We start from the raw sequence: 19,283 nt of genomic DNA, 5'->3' as shown, positions 1-19,283 counted from the left end.
TCAGTTTTCTTTTAGCATGTTTTAAATTAAATCTGTCATCATTATTATTAGCATTATTTTTTAACCTCTTGGGGACGCAGGGCGTACGCATACGCCCTGCGTCCCCGATCCTTAAGGACTCAGGGCGTACCTGTATGCCCTGAGCCCGGTCCCGGTGTTTAAAACGGGGTCACACCGTGACCCCGCATCACATTGGGTCGGTCCCGGCTGCTATTCATAGCCGGACCCTGGGCTAACAGCGCGCGGCACCGATCATTGTGCCATGCGCTATTAACCCTTCAGACGCGACGATAAAAGTTGACCGCTGCGTCTGAGAGTGAATGAAAGTAAACACTTCCCGGCAGCTCAGTCGGGCTGATCGGGACATAGTGATGTTCCGATCAGCTGGGACGCAGGCGGAGGTCTACTTACCTGTCTCCGCGGCATCCGATCGGGGTTTGATTGCTCCAAGTCTGAGCTACGGGTTTGAGCAATCGAGCCCCTATCTCAATTATCAGTGCAAAGCTAAGGCTTTGCAGGGATCAGCATAAGAGATCAGTGTGTGCAGTGTTATAGGTCCCTATGGGAGCTATAACACTGCAAAAAAAAGTGAAAAACAAGTTAACAAAGGTCATTTAACCCCTTCCCTAATAAAAGTTTGAATCACCCCCCTTTTCCCATAAAAATAAAAAAGTGTAAATAAAAATAAACATATATGGTATCGCCACATGCGGAAATGTCCGAACTATAAAAATATATTGTTAATTTAATCGCACGGTCAATGGCGCAAAAAAATTCAAAAGTCCAAAATAGCGTATTTTTGGTCACTTTTTATATAATGAAAAAATGAATAAAAAGCGATCAAATAGTCCGATCAATACAAAAATTGTACCGATAAAAACTTCAGAACACGGCGCAAAAAATGAGCCCTCATACTGGGCCGTATGCGGAAAATTAAAATAGTTATAGGGGTTAGAAAATGAGAATTTTTAACATAGAAATTTTCCTGCATGTAGTAATGTTTTTTTTTGCTGAAGTACGACAATATCCAACCTATATAAGTAGGGTATCATTTTAACCGTATGGACTTACAGAATAAAGATAAGGTGTTATTTTTACCAAAAAATGCACTGCATAGAAACGGAAGCCCCCAAAAATTACAAAATGACATTTTTTCTTCAATTTTGTCACACAATGAATTTTTTTTCCGTTTCGCCGTGGATTTTTGGGTAAAATGACTGTCACTGCAAAGTAGAATTGGTGGCGCAAAAAATAAGCCATCATATGGAATTTTATGTGCAAAATTGAAAGCGTTATGATTTTTAGAAGGTGATGAGGAAAAAATGAAAATGCAAAAACGGAAAAATGCTGAGTCGCTAAGGGGTTAAATGAAATCTGTAATCAGTCCAGACAGGTAGTGTAGGTGACACTGATGACAACGGTACTTACCTTGTCCCATTCTGTGCTGTCGTTCTCCAGAAATTCTCTTCGGTATCTTCAGTTCCGGGCCTCACTTGTCTCATGGGCGGAGCTTAATTACATCACCGCTTCGGTTCTCTGCTTCCCGCTTGGTTCCCGCTTCTAGCAAAAAGTGGTGACGTCACTAAGCTCCGCGCATGTTCCAAGTCTTGCCCGAAGCTGAAGATACCAAAGAGGATTTCCAGAGAACAAAAGAACGGAACGGGACAAGGTAAGTACATCAGTGTCACCCGCACTACCTGTCTGTACTGACAGGTGATGAGAGATTTTCAAAATTTTGGTGACTTGGTGATTTGTATTTTTTTTTTAATCCTTAAATTTTGCTCTTTCCATTGAGGACACTTAGGCTAACCCTAAGCTGATGCTTTCTGTTCTGTACAGATAATTTCCCAGGATTGCCTTTCTTGCAAGAGTACAGTGAAAACTGACACCAGAAAGTTTAACCAGTATACTGCTTTCCTGAAGAGATTGTAGCTAAATTATCTGCAGGGATAGTAGCATTAATTTCTTAGCCTGTTTCTGCAATACATAAAACTTGGAAGTAAGGGTCAGCCAGAGAGGAAAAGCTTTATGCATCCCATGGTGTAACCAGGACAAATGGCACAACACCCCCTCTATTCCGATAGTATTGAATTTGTTTTATTTTCAAATTTTCTGTTGTCTAAAGCCTGGGTGCATTGTATAAACCAGTGCATCTTATAGTTCAAAACATATTGTAGTTGCCAAATATGGTAAATGGAATAAAAAAATCTATACTATGTCTATATAAAATGAACTTTTAACTCATGTTTACTTTAAAATAATTTGTTGGCATCCAAGCCTTACTTTTGGGTCAGATGTCACATGATATGCGCTGCCAATGAAGTAGCTTCTGATACTGTAACATGCCATACTCTGCCCAACACCACTCAGTGATAGAAGCCATGATATAAAGAGTACGGCACCTGACTGCTGAGACTGATTGGTAGTCGTTTAACACGTACTCCAAAAGTAAGACCTGGGTGTTGACCGTAGCCTGAATTTAAGATCAGCACGGACTCGAGTAGATAAGTAAATGCTGATATTTTTTTTTTTTTTTTTTTTTTTGGGGCCCTTTTTTATGCATTTGGGGCCCTTTAAATAAAATGCAATGCCTGCGTGGTCCTATGGAGCAGACTAATTCAGTCGACGCTGGATGCACCCAGAATCTCTGGTTGAAATTTTTAAGTTTGGAGCTATTGTAGTATGAACCTAGCCTGAGTGTTGGCTACAGCTCATTTCTCTTCATGCACTGTGCACATCAATCAGTCAAAGCAGGGAGGGAGGAGGCTCAACAAGAGTGTCTAAGCACCCCAAAATATCTCTTTATTCAAGCTAGCCAAAACTTATCTAAAAAATGAGTGTCAACAATGAGGTACAAAAAATTTTAAAAAGGAGACCAAATACTAATTCCTCTTCCTGTCCAAGATGCTTCACCTTTCAGACAAAAATGGGGCATATCGGACCTGATAGATTTTGATCTATCCATACATGAGGCAATATCACCCCCAGAAATCACCTCTTCAGGAACATCTCTTAAAGATAACATAGTCATCATTGACAATACGGACAACAGAAGCTCCCTAGCTCTCTACCTGAGAGACAGAAAAAAATCATGAACAAGATATACCAAAGGGGGAATCGCAGAATGAAACCAATACAACCCCTTCCGAATCTTTTTTTTTTTTAGAGGTATGCAGGACCAAAAAAAACCAACGTCCCGATTATGTTTCAGAAAAGGAAAAACAAAAGGAAAATAGAAGACGTAGAGGAAAGCAAGGGGGTAAAAAAAGAGAAAGAAATGAGGAAAGAACAGACAACACCAACAGGGTAACAATACAAATCTTTCTTATCGAAATATCCTCTTACCCCCTACGAAACATCGCTACTAGAAAAAGGTCTCTCCTTCTGCCCGTCTAACAAAGGGGAGGATTTCCAACTCTTTCTAGACCTCAACAGATTTATCAGAAAATTGACCCTGCAAAAGTTTTTTCCGCTATTAAAGGAAACCATGAGACAGACACAAACCTAGTACCACCCATGGACAATGAGGATAATGATGGAATAATATACCAAGCAGTGAAGCCACCGTCCACCTTCTACCCGACCCATGCAAGAGGTCTGAATATTGAGGTCTTTCATGAGCTGGTCTCACAGGAACTCATAAAACCAGTCGAAAGCATGAATCATAACCTTACCAAAAAAGAGAACATAGCAATCAAAAAAATACTAAATAACTCTGAAATTGTCATAAGGTGTGCAGACAAGGGAGGGGGTGTAGTCATACTAGACTATGAATACTACGAGAAAGACGTGAACAGGATTCTCAGACAAAAAATGTTTTACCAAGAAATCACACACAACGCTTTCCCTCAAGCAGAAAAACATCTACATCTTTTGATTGAAGAAAGTATAAAGAACAACATTCTCAACAAGGAAGAAGGAAAAATATATGAGAACCAGTAATGCCTGTAAACCATACTTCTACTTCTTACCCAAAATTCAAAAATCCCTCAGTAAACCATCCCCCCCCCCCCTCAGCAGCAATCTAGTCCATTACATTGACCCTTTTCTGCAACCGTATGTCTTACAACTGCTGAGCTATTTACGGGAATCCACACAACTTATTGAGGCACTGATGTGTATACCCTGGAAACCTGGATACCAACTGATCACTTGTGACGGATATCATTGTATACAAATATATCTCACACTTTGGGTTTAAAATGTGTACAAAGCTACTTAAAAAGTGATGGTAAATTTCCTAATCAAAAGTTTGGAGTTCATCCTCTATAATAACTTCATCTACAATACAATAATCTACCAACAGTGTAAAGGTACCGTGATGGACTTGAAGGTCGCACCGGCTTACGTTAACTTATTCATGGGCGCCTTCGAGTCCCATTTCATCTCAGGCAACCCGAGTCTAACACCTCACATCATTATGCACAGAAGATATATAGATGATTTATTCTTCATGTGGGACGGACCAGAGGAAACATCTGAGATTCTGATAAAAAAAATAAAATACCAGTGACTGTCGATGTTAACAGCTACTTAGGATTCAACAGCTGACACTATAAACAGTGGCTTAAAAATTTCCCTTACAGTCAGTTCCAACGAATTTGTAAAAACTGCACAGAGGAAGACATGTTCAAAAAAGAGGCAAGAATTCTTGAGAATCTGTTTAAAAAAAAAAAGTACCCTAAGATCATAAAACAAGCATTCCAACAAGTACAGAAGAAAACACAGAAGGCATGCCTGAATTCGGTGAAAACAACTAATGAAGAAACACTTGACAAACAGATTCAAAAACAAAAAACAAATTTTATTACAACCTTCAGCAATTCTGCAAACAGAATACGTGAAGTTCTAGAAAAAAATTGGCACATTCTGTTGAGTGACCTACATCTTAAAGGGAGAATACCCAACCACCCACAAATAACTTTTCAGAGGGCCCCCACCCTCAAAAACCTGCTGGCCCCAAGTCAAATTCGACAACATAAAACAAAAAATAAAAAGGATGTCTTACCCCCGGGAAGCTACAGATGTGGATTGAGACGGTGTATTTGCTGCAAAGAAATCAGACACAAAACCAATGAGATTACATCAAATACCACCAATGAGAAATTTCAACTAAAATACAGACTTACCTGTCAGTCCTCATATGTCCTCTACCTTATTGACGATCTGTGGTCTACAGTACGTAGGGAGGACGATCCAACCACTGCACTGTAGGATCAATAAACATTGCCAAAACATTAAACATAATGCTGTGCTTGGAAGCACCCCTTTGAAAAAATAAACTTTGCAGTTGTTGTTGTTGTTCAGAGTTACTTTGATATAAGCAAATAAGTCCTTTATGGATAATAACCCACCATTTGACCTTTTAGTAAGTCTTTTCTATTAATGTAAGACAGTGTACGCTGGAGGTATACATTGTAAGGATTCCATGATGTATACTTAGGCTCCCAAGTAAAAAAACAATGTTAAAAAAAACATACAGTACTGTTTTTTTTTTCTGCAAGATATCTTTGTATGGAAGAGCAAGACAGACTTTGCTATTCTATACAGCTCATGGATAACAATACTCTTTTGGACTGACTTAAACACGCAATTTAACTACAAATGTTTGACTGGATCAAGAGAGAACCTAGTGAAATATTAGGCTAAATTCAAACACAGTATTTTGAGCCTTAGTTTGGCGAGTTAAAAACCAGAGAGCGAAACTGTAATGGAAATATTTTCACCTTTTTTTTTTTTTGTTTTGGACCCACTCCTACTTTATGGAAAAAACTACTGACCAAAATAAGACCCAAAATTCGGTTTGAATTCAGCCTTAAACAAATGATAATTTTTTGGACGTTGAGTACTGTTTTTTTTTTTTTTTTTTTTTTTTTTTTTTATAATACTGTTTCTGTAATGCTAATAGTCCACTTGCCACAAGTTTTCCGCAATTGCAATTTTCATTGTTGCGGGATAGCCTAACCAGACCTAATTCTCTAAATCAAATTTTTTTTGCCCAGTAATGGATATTTTGGCCATTAAAAATTGCATCATCTGACTAAATATTATGGAATAGTTCATCAAGATTCTTTTGAGATACTTTTGATTGTGTTAGTCATGGGGCGAAGGGAATTTTAGAGTCCCTGAGCGATCATGCGGTAGGAAAATTTTGACCACACCCGCCCGCATCTGTTTAATTTATACTAATCTGCTTTGTCCCCTCGGACTTCCTCGACCATCGCATCGTGCATGACTGCAAGCCTGAGTGGGGAGTTTAGGAGAGAAATGAGTTAGTGTACTTCCGGACACCATTGTTGCATGTTGTGCTATTTTAGTCCTTTCAGTTTCTTTTTTTTTTTTTTTTTTTTTGTGATCTAGTTTCTGAAAATGCCTCAAAGTTATTTGAATCATCATTACAATTTCTGTTAGGTTTATGGAGAGCTAATTTTTCAATCACAAAGAAAAAAAATGTATGCTATTGATTTGCAAAAATTACAAACTATATTTTGGTTGCAAGATTGGAGACCAGGACAAGTCTTGGGCTCCACATATGTTGTGCATGCTGTGCTACTTTGCTTGCTAGTTGGTTAAGAAAGTATCACCACATGGCCTCTACCATTTTCTCGATATGGAGAGAGCCAAAGGATCACTTTTTGACTGCTATTTCTGCATTACCAAAATAACTGGAGTTTCAAGTAAGTTGAAAAATGTTGTACAGTATCCCAAAATACCCTCAGCCATTAGGCCGGTCCCTCACAGCAAAGAGCTACCCATTCCAGTACCCCTGGAAACATGCAGTCTGGACACGGTGGAGGAGGACCATGTTCATGTTGTGATGGAGGATATCCCCAATGATAAGGATCCAGACTTCACAGTAAGTTCCTCAGAACCACACACATTGAGCCGGGCTGACCTTTACGATTTTGTTCGTGACCTGAATCAAAATCCCGATCAGAGCTTCTAGCATCAATGCTTAAAGGCTGAAACAAACCAGAATATGTTCATTGTGACAGTGATATCACGAATTTGAACAACTTTTTTCGAAGGAAGACTACCTAGTTTACAGCATTAATATCTACACTCTGTACCTTGCATTGGGACATCATTAAAATCCCCTAGAGTGGAGGTTATTCATTGATTCCTCTACCACCAGCTTGAAAGCAGTACTTTTGTTCAATGGTAACAAAAAACCCTCCATTCCTCATTGCCATGAAAGCACCAACTGAGAGAGGACCTCTGCTCCCTAAGGACAGGAAACCTTGGAGAATAAAAGTAAGCAGCATTTTTACATGTTCAGTGGTTTCCTGTCCTTTTGAGAAACCTTGAGAGGTGCCCTGTGTCGGTTGGGCTTCAGGTATTTTGTTTTTACTTTGGCTGGGAAATTCCCCATAAAAGCTGGGGCCCCTTGGTTGAGGTGGCTAGGAGATCCTCATATGGACCCTGGCTTAGCCTTGCTTACGCCTCCTTTTTTATTTATAAAAAAAAAATTCCCGGCTTACCGGCAAGTAAAAACTTTGGGCCAGGCTGCGCTGGTGTTGCATCTTGATTCCGCTCCTAGTGGAGTGGCAGTGGAGTAGTATCGGCATCTGGAGTGCGGTTGCGTGAGATGCAGGTAAGGGTGCAGCCATGTTAGGGGGTGGTGATGCTTTACTCACTTGCAAAGAAGTGATGTGTATGAGGAGTGTAGAGGTAACGGGCGGAAGTGACGTCACACGCCAGGCCTCCTGAAAACAGGCAGATTTTTAAAATTGCCTTTCTGCCTCCTGATTGTGAGCTGGTCAGTCAATTTTTTTGCCTGTTCCAGCTTAGGAGAGGGGTTTTCCCTGCTGAGTGCCAGTGGAGAAAATGCGAAACGTACTCCTCCTGATTCCTCTGCAAAAACTTAATCTACAGTACATGGAAGAAATCATGGGTCCTGGGTGAGTGTATCTATTCTGCATATTGTTTTTATTGTGGTCTTTTTGGTTCGTTTTACAGGTTGATGCCTCTAAAAAAAACAACCAATAAGACTAAAAATAGGAAATGTAATATGTGCAAAGAAAGATTGCTTTCTTCATGTTCGGCATGTATTAGTAAAATAATTACCACTGATGTTCCAGCATTGGTTCCATCCCTTCTGGTGCAAATGCTGCTAATATTATTTTAAGTCCAGTTGCAGTAACCCAGACTTCAATGTTTGTGGTGTCGGAATCAGAGGAACAGTATATTATTGCGCCAGAGGTGTCTTATTCAGGGGAAGAGTCTGAGGAAGACTTGTCTGGGAAAGCTCTTTTCTCTTTTGAGGATACAAATCAATTAAAGGGGTACTCCGGTACCATAGTTTATGATTATCTAGCGTGTTTGTAGTGAGTTTAGCACTTTTGTAATTCACATGTTATACATCTGTCCACAGCATATCTGTTTTTTAATGACTTCCTTTTCTGTGAAGGAAGTTCAGTAGATTTTCTGGTTGCTTTTGGCTGTCGTCCACACCTGTGGCCATGTTTGTTCACTGTTGTTGACAAGACGTCAGTCCTGCAGGACGTTGCTGTTTTTTTTTTTTTTTTCTCCTGCAATGGTTTCATTGAATTGTTGCGGGAGGATGGATGTCTCATCCCGCTTTCAGCCTGCCCTGCTCCCGGCTTGAATACCCTGTAACAGCGCTGCGGCTGACCTGTAACCCCTTCCCCGCCATGGGCAACGTGCGCCCACGGGGGGCAATCGGCTATCATGATTCCCCCCTTGGGCGCACGGTCCCCATGGTGAGAATTAGTAACATGTCAGCCGCAGCGCTATCATGATTCCCCCCATGGCAGTCCCCACATAAGGGAATGAATGAATTGCCAGCTGCAGTGCGCTGTCCCCACATCAAGGAACTAGTCATATGTGACCCACGGGCGCTGCTCTGCTTCTTGATCTCCCCCCCCCCCCCCCCAAATGATGTCCCCGCAAGGGTTAACTGTGAGCCGCAGCAGCGCTGTACATTCTCCCTATGTCAGGGAATGAATTAATTGTGAGTGCGGGCGCAGGGCTTCTGATCAGCTTCTGTTCTCTGATCAGAAGCCCTGTGCCTGCGCTCACAAATCATTAATTCCCCGATGTGGGGAGAATGTCACAGTTAAAGGACATCTGTACTAATGAATGTGACCTATTCCTGTGCCCGGGCTGCAAAAATAAACAAAATAAACTTTGACTCACCTTCCTACGTTCCCCCGTTGCTACGGTAACTGCTTCACGGTCCTCTGCTGCGATCCTCATGCTGTCACAGAGCCATCAGCGAATCACCAGCCGCAACAATGTCCCGCCTCTGCCGGTGATAGGCTGAGCGCACTGTCATGTAATTAGCCGGCCGGAGCAGTGCCATGAGTGACTCCATAGCTAGATGGATTAGTTAGTGCTGTCATGGCTTGTGGAAACAGAATTACTGGTGCGAAATTACCGGCTTTCCCATGGCTTACGGGGCCCTCATGAAGGAGACATATGAAAACATGAAAGTTTTCTTACGGACGGTTGAGAATGAAAATGTCTTTTCATACTGGCACCTATGTGGAGATTTGAAAGTCATTGCTTTTGTACTTAGTCTTCAACTAGCTGCTTCTTGTGCGAGTGGGACAGCAGAGATGGACAAAACCAATATGTAAAAAAAAAAACTGTGGCCACCAAGAAGACAACTAATTCAGGGAACCAAAAAATTCGTCAATCAGCACTTGGTGTATCCCCAGAAAGTCTACCTGCCACCTTTTACACATTAAACTGGGATTGATAAAATTTGTTGTTAAAGTAATGAATAGGAACAGCAATGGTTTTAGCTTTCTAAAAAAAACTTATTTCCTCAAGTCAGTGACTCAAATCAAGGAAGGCATATTCGATGGTCCTCAAATTAAAAAATTAATGAACAATCCTGAGTTTGATACCACCCTAAATGAGCAAGAAACAGTGGCATGGGAGTCATTCAAGAAAGTAATCAAGGACTTTCTTGGGAATAACACTGCGGACAACTATTGCAACCATATACTTTATTGTTCTGAAGATACATTTTCTTCATTCACATTTAGATTTCTTTCCCTGAAAACCTAGGTGATGTCAGCAACGAGCATGGTGAGCAATTCTACCAGGACATATTCATCATGGAATCATGTTATCAAGGCAAATGGAGCCCAAACATGCTGGACGTTTAAGACCTATTCATGTAAAAAATACAATCTATCTCCAAAGAAAATAAATTCTGCACAGTTGCTCAGTGCGTCTTCTCACACGTGCAGTCCCTGATGAAATACCTCGGTGCTGAAACGCTTAGAAATAGAGGCCTGTCGAAGCGATATTGCACACAACAGTCCGTCTCCTGTCTACATACCTACCTGCTCCCCTGATATCTGTTCCTGTTGTCTTATGGATCAATAAAGACAATTCCTGATGCAAGACACCCTGGTATTTACTACTTGGAAGTGATCATTTAAAAATACTTTTAAATTTCCATTAACCCCTTAAGGACGGAGCTCATTTTCACTTTGGATATCCCAAATTATATATTGATTCACATATACAATATGTCTACTTTGTTGGCATCATAAAGTGGACATGTTTTTACTTTTGGAAGACATCAGAGGGCTTCAAAGTTCATCACCAATTTTCCAATTTATCACATTTTCAAAATCTGAAATTTTCAGGGGCAAGTTCAGTTTTGAAGTGGATTTGAGGGGCCTTCATATTATAAATACCCCATAAATGACCCCATTATAAAAACTGCACCCCTCAAAGTATTCAAAATGACATTCAGTAAGTGTGTTAACCCTTTAGGTGTTTCACAGAAATAGCAGCAAAGTGAAGGAGAGAATTCAAAGTCTTCATTTTTTATACTCTCATGTTCTTGTAGACCCAGTTTTTGAATTTTTACAAGGGGTAAAATGAGAGAAGTCACCCTAAAATTTGTAACCCAATTTCTCTCGAGTAAGGAAATATCTCATGTGTATGTCAAGTGCTCTGTGGGTGCACTAGAGGGCTCAGAAGAGAAGGAGTGACAGTGGGATTTTGGAGAGGGAGTTATTCTGAAATGTTTTTTTTTTTTGGGGGGGGGAATGTCACATTTAGGAAGCCCTTATGGTGCCAGAGCAGCAAAAAAAACAAAAAAAAAACACATGGCATACTATTTTGGAAACTACACCCCCCAAGGAACGTAACTAGGGGTCCAGTGAGCCTTAACACCCCACAGGTGTTTGACGACTTTTTGTTAAATTTAGATATGTAAATGAATTTTTATTTGTTTTCACTAAAATGGCGATTTTCTCCTATTAACCCATTTCTTCTGAGTATGGAAATGCCCCATGTGTGGACGTCAAGTGCACTGTTGGCGAACTACAATGCTCAGAAGAGGAGTGCCATTGAGCTTTTGGAGAGAGAATTTGGTTGGAATAGAAGTCAGGGGCCTTGTGTGTTTACAAAGCCCCCCGTGGTGCCAGAACAGTGGACCCCCCCCCCCCCCCACATGTGACCCCATTTTGGAAACTACACCCCTCACAGAATTTAATAAGGGGTACAGTGAGCATTTACACCACACTGGAGTTTGACAGATCTTTGGAACAGTGGGCTGTGCAAATGAAAAATGAAATTTTTCATTTTCACGGACCACTGTTCAAAATCTCAGACACCTGTGGGGCGTAAATGCTCACTGTACCCCTTATAACATTCTGTGAGGTGTGTAGTTTCCAAAATGAGGTCACATGTGGCACTATGGGGGCTTTTTAAACACACTTGGCCTTCAATTCCTGACAAATTTTCTCTCCAAAAGCCCAATGGTGCTCCTTCTATTCTGAGCATTGTAGTTTGCCCACAGAGCACTTTAAATCCACATATGGGGTATGGGGTTACAAATTTTGGGGGGCTTTTTTTTTCCTGTTCTCCCTTGTGAAAATGAAAAATTTAGGGTAACACCAGCATTTTTCATCTTTCCCTTCAACTTTAACGAAAATTCGTCAAACACCTGTGGGGTGTTAAGGCTCACAATACCTTGTTACGTTCCTTGAGGGGTGTAGTTTCCAAAATGGGGTCACATGTGGGTATTGTTTTTTTTTTTTTTTTGCGTTTGTCAGAACCGCTGTAAAATCATCCACCCCTGTGTAAATCACCAATTTAGGCCTTAAATGTACAAAGTGCGCTCTCACTCCTGAGCCTTCTGCATCGGCAGACAATTTTATGCCCACATATGGGGTATTTCTGTACTCAGGAGAAATTGCGTTACAAACTTTTGGGGTCTTTTTTTTTATCTTTGACCTCTTGTGAAAATAAAAAGTATGGGGCAACACCAGCATGTTAGTGTAATTTTTTTTTACATTAACATGCTGGTGTAGACCCCAACTTTTCCTTTTCATAAGGGGTAAAAGGAGAAAAAGCCCCACATAATTTGTAACGCAATTTCTCCTGAGTACGGAAATACCCCATATGTGGTGCCAAACTGTTTGAAATTCGACATGGCTCTGAAGTGAGAGAGCACCATGTGCATTTGAGGACTAAATTAGGGATTGCATAGGGGTGGACATAGAGGTATTCTATGCCAGTGAGTTCCAAACAGGGTGCCTCCAGCTGTTGCTAAACTCCCAGCATGCCTGGACAGTCAGTGGCTGTCCGGAAATGCTGGGGGGAGTTGTTTTGCAACATCTGGAGGCTCCGTTTTGAAAACACTGCCGTACGATACGTTTTTTATTGGGGGGGACAGTGTAAGGGGGTGTATATGTAGTGTTTTACGCTTTATTATGTGTTAGTGTAGTGTAGTGTTTTTTTCAACAGCTGGAGGTACACAACTACAATTCCCAGCATGGCGAGACAGCCGTTTGCTGTTCTTGCATGCTGGGACTTGTAGTTTTGCAAGATTTAGAGGGCCACGATTTAGAAACCACCACACAGGGATCTCCAAACTGTGGCCCTCCAGATGTTGCAAAACTACTAATCCCAGTATGCCCAGACAGCAAACCGGCTAGCGGTGGGGACTGGAATTCCCACGGGCGTACCCATACGTCCTTAAGGACTCTGGATACAGGGTTTATGCATACTGAAGAAGTTAATATTATAATTTAAGCTAATTTAAGTTGTAATCAAATGCGAAAAATTTTAAATGCGTGCTACTCAAAAACTATACACAAATTTGGAAATCAGATTCAGAGTCAGTGGGGAAAATATTATCTTAAACAAAACTTCACTTTTTTGCGTTTCTTTGATTACTAGTGTAATCAGAGAATGCCTAGCATGTGCAGTGAAGATCTACTGCCTAAAATATGTAAGCACTGATTCTGACAATTTTAGAAGAGAAGGGCTGGAAGGAAGAAAATGTTAAGTAGTGAATCCCTACTGTACAAAGGCCACTGCACAGAACTCATCACTGCAGGTAGCAAATATATTGTTAGTTCAGTGATGTCCAATAATAATTCTTTATAAAGGGTACACACTCAAATTGGTTACCTGTTCCCATTGGGGCTCACCATCTAAATTCATCTATATGTTTGTTTTTGACTGTAGGAACCCATGCACACATGGGGAGTATATAGAAACTCCTTTCAGATGTGCCCCCTTTTGAACTCTTCCCATTGTCACTCCTGTTCAGTATGTTTCACAGGGGGAAACCCCTTTTAAGCACTAATTTGTTGATTGCCAATACAAATAACATATAATGGTGACTAGAGGGGAAATCCCTTTTTTGCAGGTACTATAAGAACAGGGTGGAGAACAAAGCACCCTATGTAGTATCAGCAAGTGCAATATCTCATTATTTATATTGAGCAGTATTCTTTTAGTAGTAGGCTACTGGGAGATTCTCTCTCCTACCTATTTTACATCAAGGTGGGAATGGATGCATCTTTAAAATAGAGAGGTTTACTTTGTAAGATGTTGGGGAACATTATCCTTTCTATCAGTGCTGTGGAGTCGGAGTCGAGGAGTCGGAGTTGGCAGACAATTCACCGACTCCTACTAAATTTAGATTGGAATGAAAAAAAAGCAAGTTTAAATGTCCCAATTCACAAAAAGTTATAATTAATGACTTCTCTACTGTAAGAATAGAGACCAAGACATGCAGTGCCTCACGTAACCGCAAAACGAACGCGTTAAGTGACTGCGAAGAAGCATGCTTTTCACTATATGGCACACAACGCACAATTAGGAGCGGCAATACTTATACTTTCCACAGTGTTGTGTTCTGCTGTTACAGGGAACCCATTGGTAACCTAGCCCCTCACTGATAAGGGATTAAAGGGGTAGTCCAGTGGTGAAAAACGTATCCCCTATCCTAAGGATAGGGGATAAGTTTGAGATCGCGGGGGGTCCGACCGCTGGGGCCCCCTGCGATCTTTCTGTACAGGGGCCAGGCTCTCCGGCCAGATATGGAGTGTCGACCCCCGCACGAAGCGGCGGCCGACACACCCCCTCAATACATCTCTATGGCAGAGCCGGAGATTGCCGAAGGCAGCGCTTCGGCTCTGCCATAGAGTTGTATTGAGGGGGCGTGTCGGCCGCCGCTTCGTGCGTGGGTCGACACGCCCCCTTCGCGCGGGCTGTCGGGGCTCCGTATAGGAGATCGCAGGGGGCCCCAGCGGTCGGACCCCCCGCAATCTGCAACTTATCCCCTATCCTTAGGATAGGGGATAAGTTGTTAACCACTGGGTCACCACTGGACTACTCCTTTAAGTAAATATATTTTTTGCAGGACTAGAGACACTTGTATAAGTGAAGGGAATGGAGGGTCAATAGTTCAAGACTGAAGCTGTAAACCATTGGAAAAACTGTTGTCATTCAGCTTAAGCTATAAAAATTAAACTCCGTTTTGTTAGCTTAAACTTTAATACATTCGCATATTAATACAGAGGAGTCGGGGAGTCGGAAGTACAAAAAATTGCGGAGTCTGAGTCGGAACATTTATCTACAGACTCCACAGCCTTGCTTTCTATGCACCAGGATCTGTTAACTTTTGATAAAAAATGTTGAATGATAAATATCCCAAAACAACATAAAAACAGACCTATGATGGATACCCTAAAGGAATTTTTTTTTCAAATCAGCTTGTGTCAGAAAATCATATAGATTTGTAAAATAGGTCTACTTAAAGATCTTAAGCCTTCCAGTACATAGCATCTGCTGTATACTACAGAGAAAGTGGAGAAGTTCTTTCCAGGCTGACCACGGTGCTCTCTCCTGCTACCTCTGTATGGGGGAACTATCCAGATAATCAGCAAATCCCCATCGCAAACCTCTTGCTTTGGACAGTTCCTGACCTTGACGACAAAGGTGGCAGCAGCGAGCACTGTGGTCATGCTGAAAAGAACTTCACAACTTTCTCTGTAGTATACAGCAGCTGATAAGTACTGGTAGGATTAAGATTTTAAAAAGCCATTTACAAATCTATTTAACTTTCTGTCACCAGTTGATTTGAAAACATTTATTTTCCTTCTGTCTACCCCTTTAAGACAGGATGACCTATTTGACAAGTTGAAAATTTGAAAGGGAATTTAGCCTTCCTGGGTGTTAGACATAATATTGGTGGAGAACAGCACAAAACATATGCACCTTTATTTCAGAATCATTATGAGGTAGCAGTTTTCCAGTAGTGCAGAAGTGATTCCTCAAGACTGATAATGGATCCTTATAGATATGCATTACAATTCAACATATGTGAAGTAGTTTTTGTTTTATGGTTTCTATTCTGATGTCTAATCATTTTTTTTTACCTTTATTAGGTTGCAGAACTGTACAAAAAGCAACAGCAAATACAGAATGTTGGTCCTACAGAGAAAGAAGATGATGATTTCTATTAGAAAAGTCCTGACATAGTATGGGATAGAACGTACTTGTAAATCATGCTTTATTTTTTAATAAAGATTACTTTATAGGCTTATTAATGTTTTCATCTTCTAATATTATTTTAAGGGTTTCCCGGACAACTTTTAGTCATTTTCCTGTTTGCACTAAATCTTGCAATTAAAATTATTTTCTGTTGCCTTTCTAAACTTAAATTTACATAACATGCCCACCACTTTGAAAAAAATATTACTGGTTTGAGTAAGTTGAAAAGAAAACCGCAATTTTGCAACTTTTGGAAACTTTAGTTTTTACACTTTACGGTAAAACTGACATGTTTTCTTTGGGTCAATACAACTAAAATGATACCCATGTTTACATACTTTACTCTTACTATACTACGTTATAAAAATCTAACTTTTTGTATGTTGAAAATTACCCTATTCTGACCACCCATAACTATCATTTTTCTGTAAAAAGGTAGCTCTAGGACTAATTTTTCACGCTGTGCTCTGTAGTTTTTATTGGTTCCACTTCTGTGTATATGTGAGTTTTTAATTACTTTTATAAATTTTTGGGGGCATGTGATGTGACCAAAAAGCAGTAATTTTGGATTATTTTTTTTTTAAGTTTATGCCATTCAAGATATTCCACTATTTACATTATATTTTAATAGTAAAGCAAAAGAATTGCTCAATTATTGAGGATAATAGAATATGTCCCTTGTGGATGCTAATTTAATAAGTCCCCCATCAAACCACACTGAGACACTCCACTCTTAGTAAATCAGGGCCATTATCTTTTGTGATCCGTAGTTTTCAGTGCCATTTTTCTTTAGATGGGACTTTTTGATGTTTTCTTTTTATACATTTTTTCATGGTGTACGACTTGTCCCAAAATCAGCATTTCTGGACTGTTGTGATTACCCCCCCCAATTTACGCCATTCACTGTTTTCTCCTAATATCACCACTGAGTGCTCACTGACATGGCCCTGATATCACACCCTGACAACACCACTAAGTACTCACTGACATCACCGCTGATATCCCCCCCCCCCCCGACATCACTCCCTGATGTAATGTATGTACATTAACCTCACCAGCAGAGGGAGTGCAGCTCTGGAGTATAATGGGTCCACTTCTTTTCAATAGGTTTCTTAATGACCATGTGGAGGGATTACAAAGTAGAATTTCTATATTTGCAGATGATACCAAACTGGGTAGAGTGATCACCAAAAAGGATGATAACATAATATTACAGAGGGATCTGGGGAAGTTTGGAGGCTTGGGCAAAGATACGGCAAATTAAGTTTAATGTGGAGAAATGTAAGGTTATGCACTTGGGCCATAAAAACAAAATGTACAGTTATGTGCTAAATAATAAGACATTAGGTAAAACTTCTACCGAAAAAGACTTGGGGGTACCGGTGAACAGTAAACTCAACTTAAGTGACCAGTTTCAGGCAGGTGCGGCCAAGGCTATCAAAGTCATGGGCTGTATCTAGAAACTTGTGACAAGAACATAGTTTTGCCCCTCTATAAATGACTAGTCAGACCACATATGGAGTATTGTGTCCAATGCTGGGCACCTGTATATAAAAAGGACATGGCTGAACTGGAGAGGGTGCAGAGGAGGGTGACAAAAATAATTAATGGAATGTGAGGATTACAGGACCAAGACAGGTTATCAAGCTTGGGGTTATTTAGCTTAGAGAAAAGATGTCTTATGGGCGATCTGATCACAATGTACAAATATATGAATAGACAGTACAGAAATCTTTCTAGTGATCTTTTTATACCTCGGTTGGTAACCATGACAAGGGGGCATCCTCTACGTCTAGAGGAAAGAAGGTTTCACTATTACACAGATTCTTTACTCTAATAGCAGTGAGACTATGGAACTCTCTGCCGCATGATGTTGTGATGTCTGACTGAATTAACAAGTTCAAGGGGGGCCTGGATTTTTGTCTAGAGCATATAATGGTGACTAAAGGGGAAATCCCTTTTTTTCAGGTAGTATAAGAACAGGGTGGAGAACAAAGCACCCTATGTAGTATTAGCAAGTGCAATATCTCATTATTTATATTGAGCAGTATTCTTTTAGTAGTAGGCTACTGGGAGATTCTCTCTCCTACATATTTTACATCAAGGTGCGAATGGATGCATCTTTAAAATAGAGAGGTTTACTTTGTAAGATGTTGGGGAACATTATCCTTTCTATCAGTGCTGTGGAGTCGGAGTCGAGGAGTCGGAGTTGGCAGACAATGCACCGACTCCTACTAAATTTAGATTGGAATGAAAAAAAAGCAAGTTTAAATGTCCCAATTCACAAAAAGTTATAATTAATGACTTCTCTACTGTAAGAATAGAGACCAATACATGCAGTGCCTCACGTAACCGCAAAACGAACGCGTTAAGTGGCTGCAAAGAAGCATGCTTTTCATGTGCTTCACTATATAGTTACATAGTTAGTACGGTCGAAAAAAGACATATGTCCATCAAGTTCAACCAGGGAATTAAGGGGTAGGGGTGTGGCGCGATATTGGGGAAGGGATGGGATTTTATATTTCTTCATAAGCATTAATGTTATTTTGTTCCATGAATGTATCTAATCCTGTTTTAAAGCTGTTATTTATTCCTGCTGTGACCAGTTGCTGAGGTAGACCGTTCCATAAATTCACAGTCCTCACGGTAAAGGAAGCGTGTCGCCCCTTGAGACTAAACTTTTTCTTCTCCAGACGGAGGGAGTGCCCCCTCGTCCATTGGGGGGGTTTAACCTGGAACAGTTTTTCTCCATATTTTTTGTATGGGCCATTAATATACTTATATACGTTTATCATATCCCCCCTTAAACGTCTCTTCTTAAGACTAAACAATTGTAACTCCTTTAATCGCTCCTCATAGCTAAGATGTTCCATGCCCCATATTAGTTTAGTAGCACGTCTCTGCACCCTTTCCAGCTCCACAGCGTCCCTTTTATGGACAGGTGCCCAAAACTGAACAGCATATTCCAGGTGAGGCCGTACCAATGCTTTATAAAGGGGGAGTATTATGTCCCTGTCCCTTGAGTCCATGCCTCTTTTGATACATGACAATATCCTGCCGGCTTTGGAAGCAGCAGCCTGACATTGCATGCTATTCTGTAGTCTGTGATCTACAAGTACACCCAGATCCTTCTCTACCAGTGACTCTGCCAGTTTAATCCCCCCTAAGACATAAGATGCATGCAGGTTATTAGTACCCAGATGCATAACTTTACATTTATCCACATTGAACCTCATTTGCCAAGTGGATGCCCAGACACTTAGTCTATCCAAGTCATCTTGTAACTTATGAACATCCTCTATAGACTGTACCGTGCTACAAAGCTTGGTGTCATCTGCAAAGATAGAAATAGAGCTGTTAATACCATCCTCTATATCATTGATAAATAAATTAAACAACAGCGGGCCCAGTACTGAACCTTGGGGTACACCACTAATAACCGGGGACCAATCAGAGTACGAATCATTGACCACCACTCTCTGGGTACGATCCATGAGCCA

At 40.6% G+C, this 19,283-nt stretch overlaps 1 protein-coding gene across 5 annotated transcripts in view; it reads left to right on the top strand.

Moving 5' to 3' along the window:
- Window positions 1–15,869, top strand: part of LIG1 (DNA ligase 1) — a 268,524-nt gene extending 252,655 nt beyond the window's left edge. For 3 of the 5 annotated variants that reach the window (XM_056541822.1, XM_056541821.1, XM_056541823.1), the window contains exon 27: window positions 15,678–15,868. In XM_056541822.1, coding sequence (XP_056397797.1) covers window positions 15,678–15,755 — 78 coding nt within the window. In that variant the 3' untranslated portion in view covers window positions 15,756–15,868. Of the gene's footprint in view, window positions 1–15,677 lie in introns of all 5 variants that reach the window. The other 2 variants (XM_056541820.1, XM_056541819.1) reach the window with 1 other exon arrangement.
- Window positions 15,870–19,283: the final 3,414 nt, after the last annotated feature.

The sequence above is a fragment of the Hyla sarda genome, chromosome 10 (genome assembly GCF_029499605.1).
Source record: "Hyla sarda isolate aHylSar1 chromosome 10, aHylSar1.hap1, whole genome shotgun sequence".
Classification (NCBI taxonomy): Eukaryota; Metazoa; Chordata; class Amphibia; order Anura; family Hylidae; genus Hyla; species Hyla sarda.
Note: the sequence above shows the minus strand (reverse complement) of the source record. Positions and strands in the feature narration are given on the sequence as shown.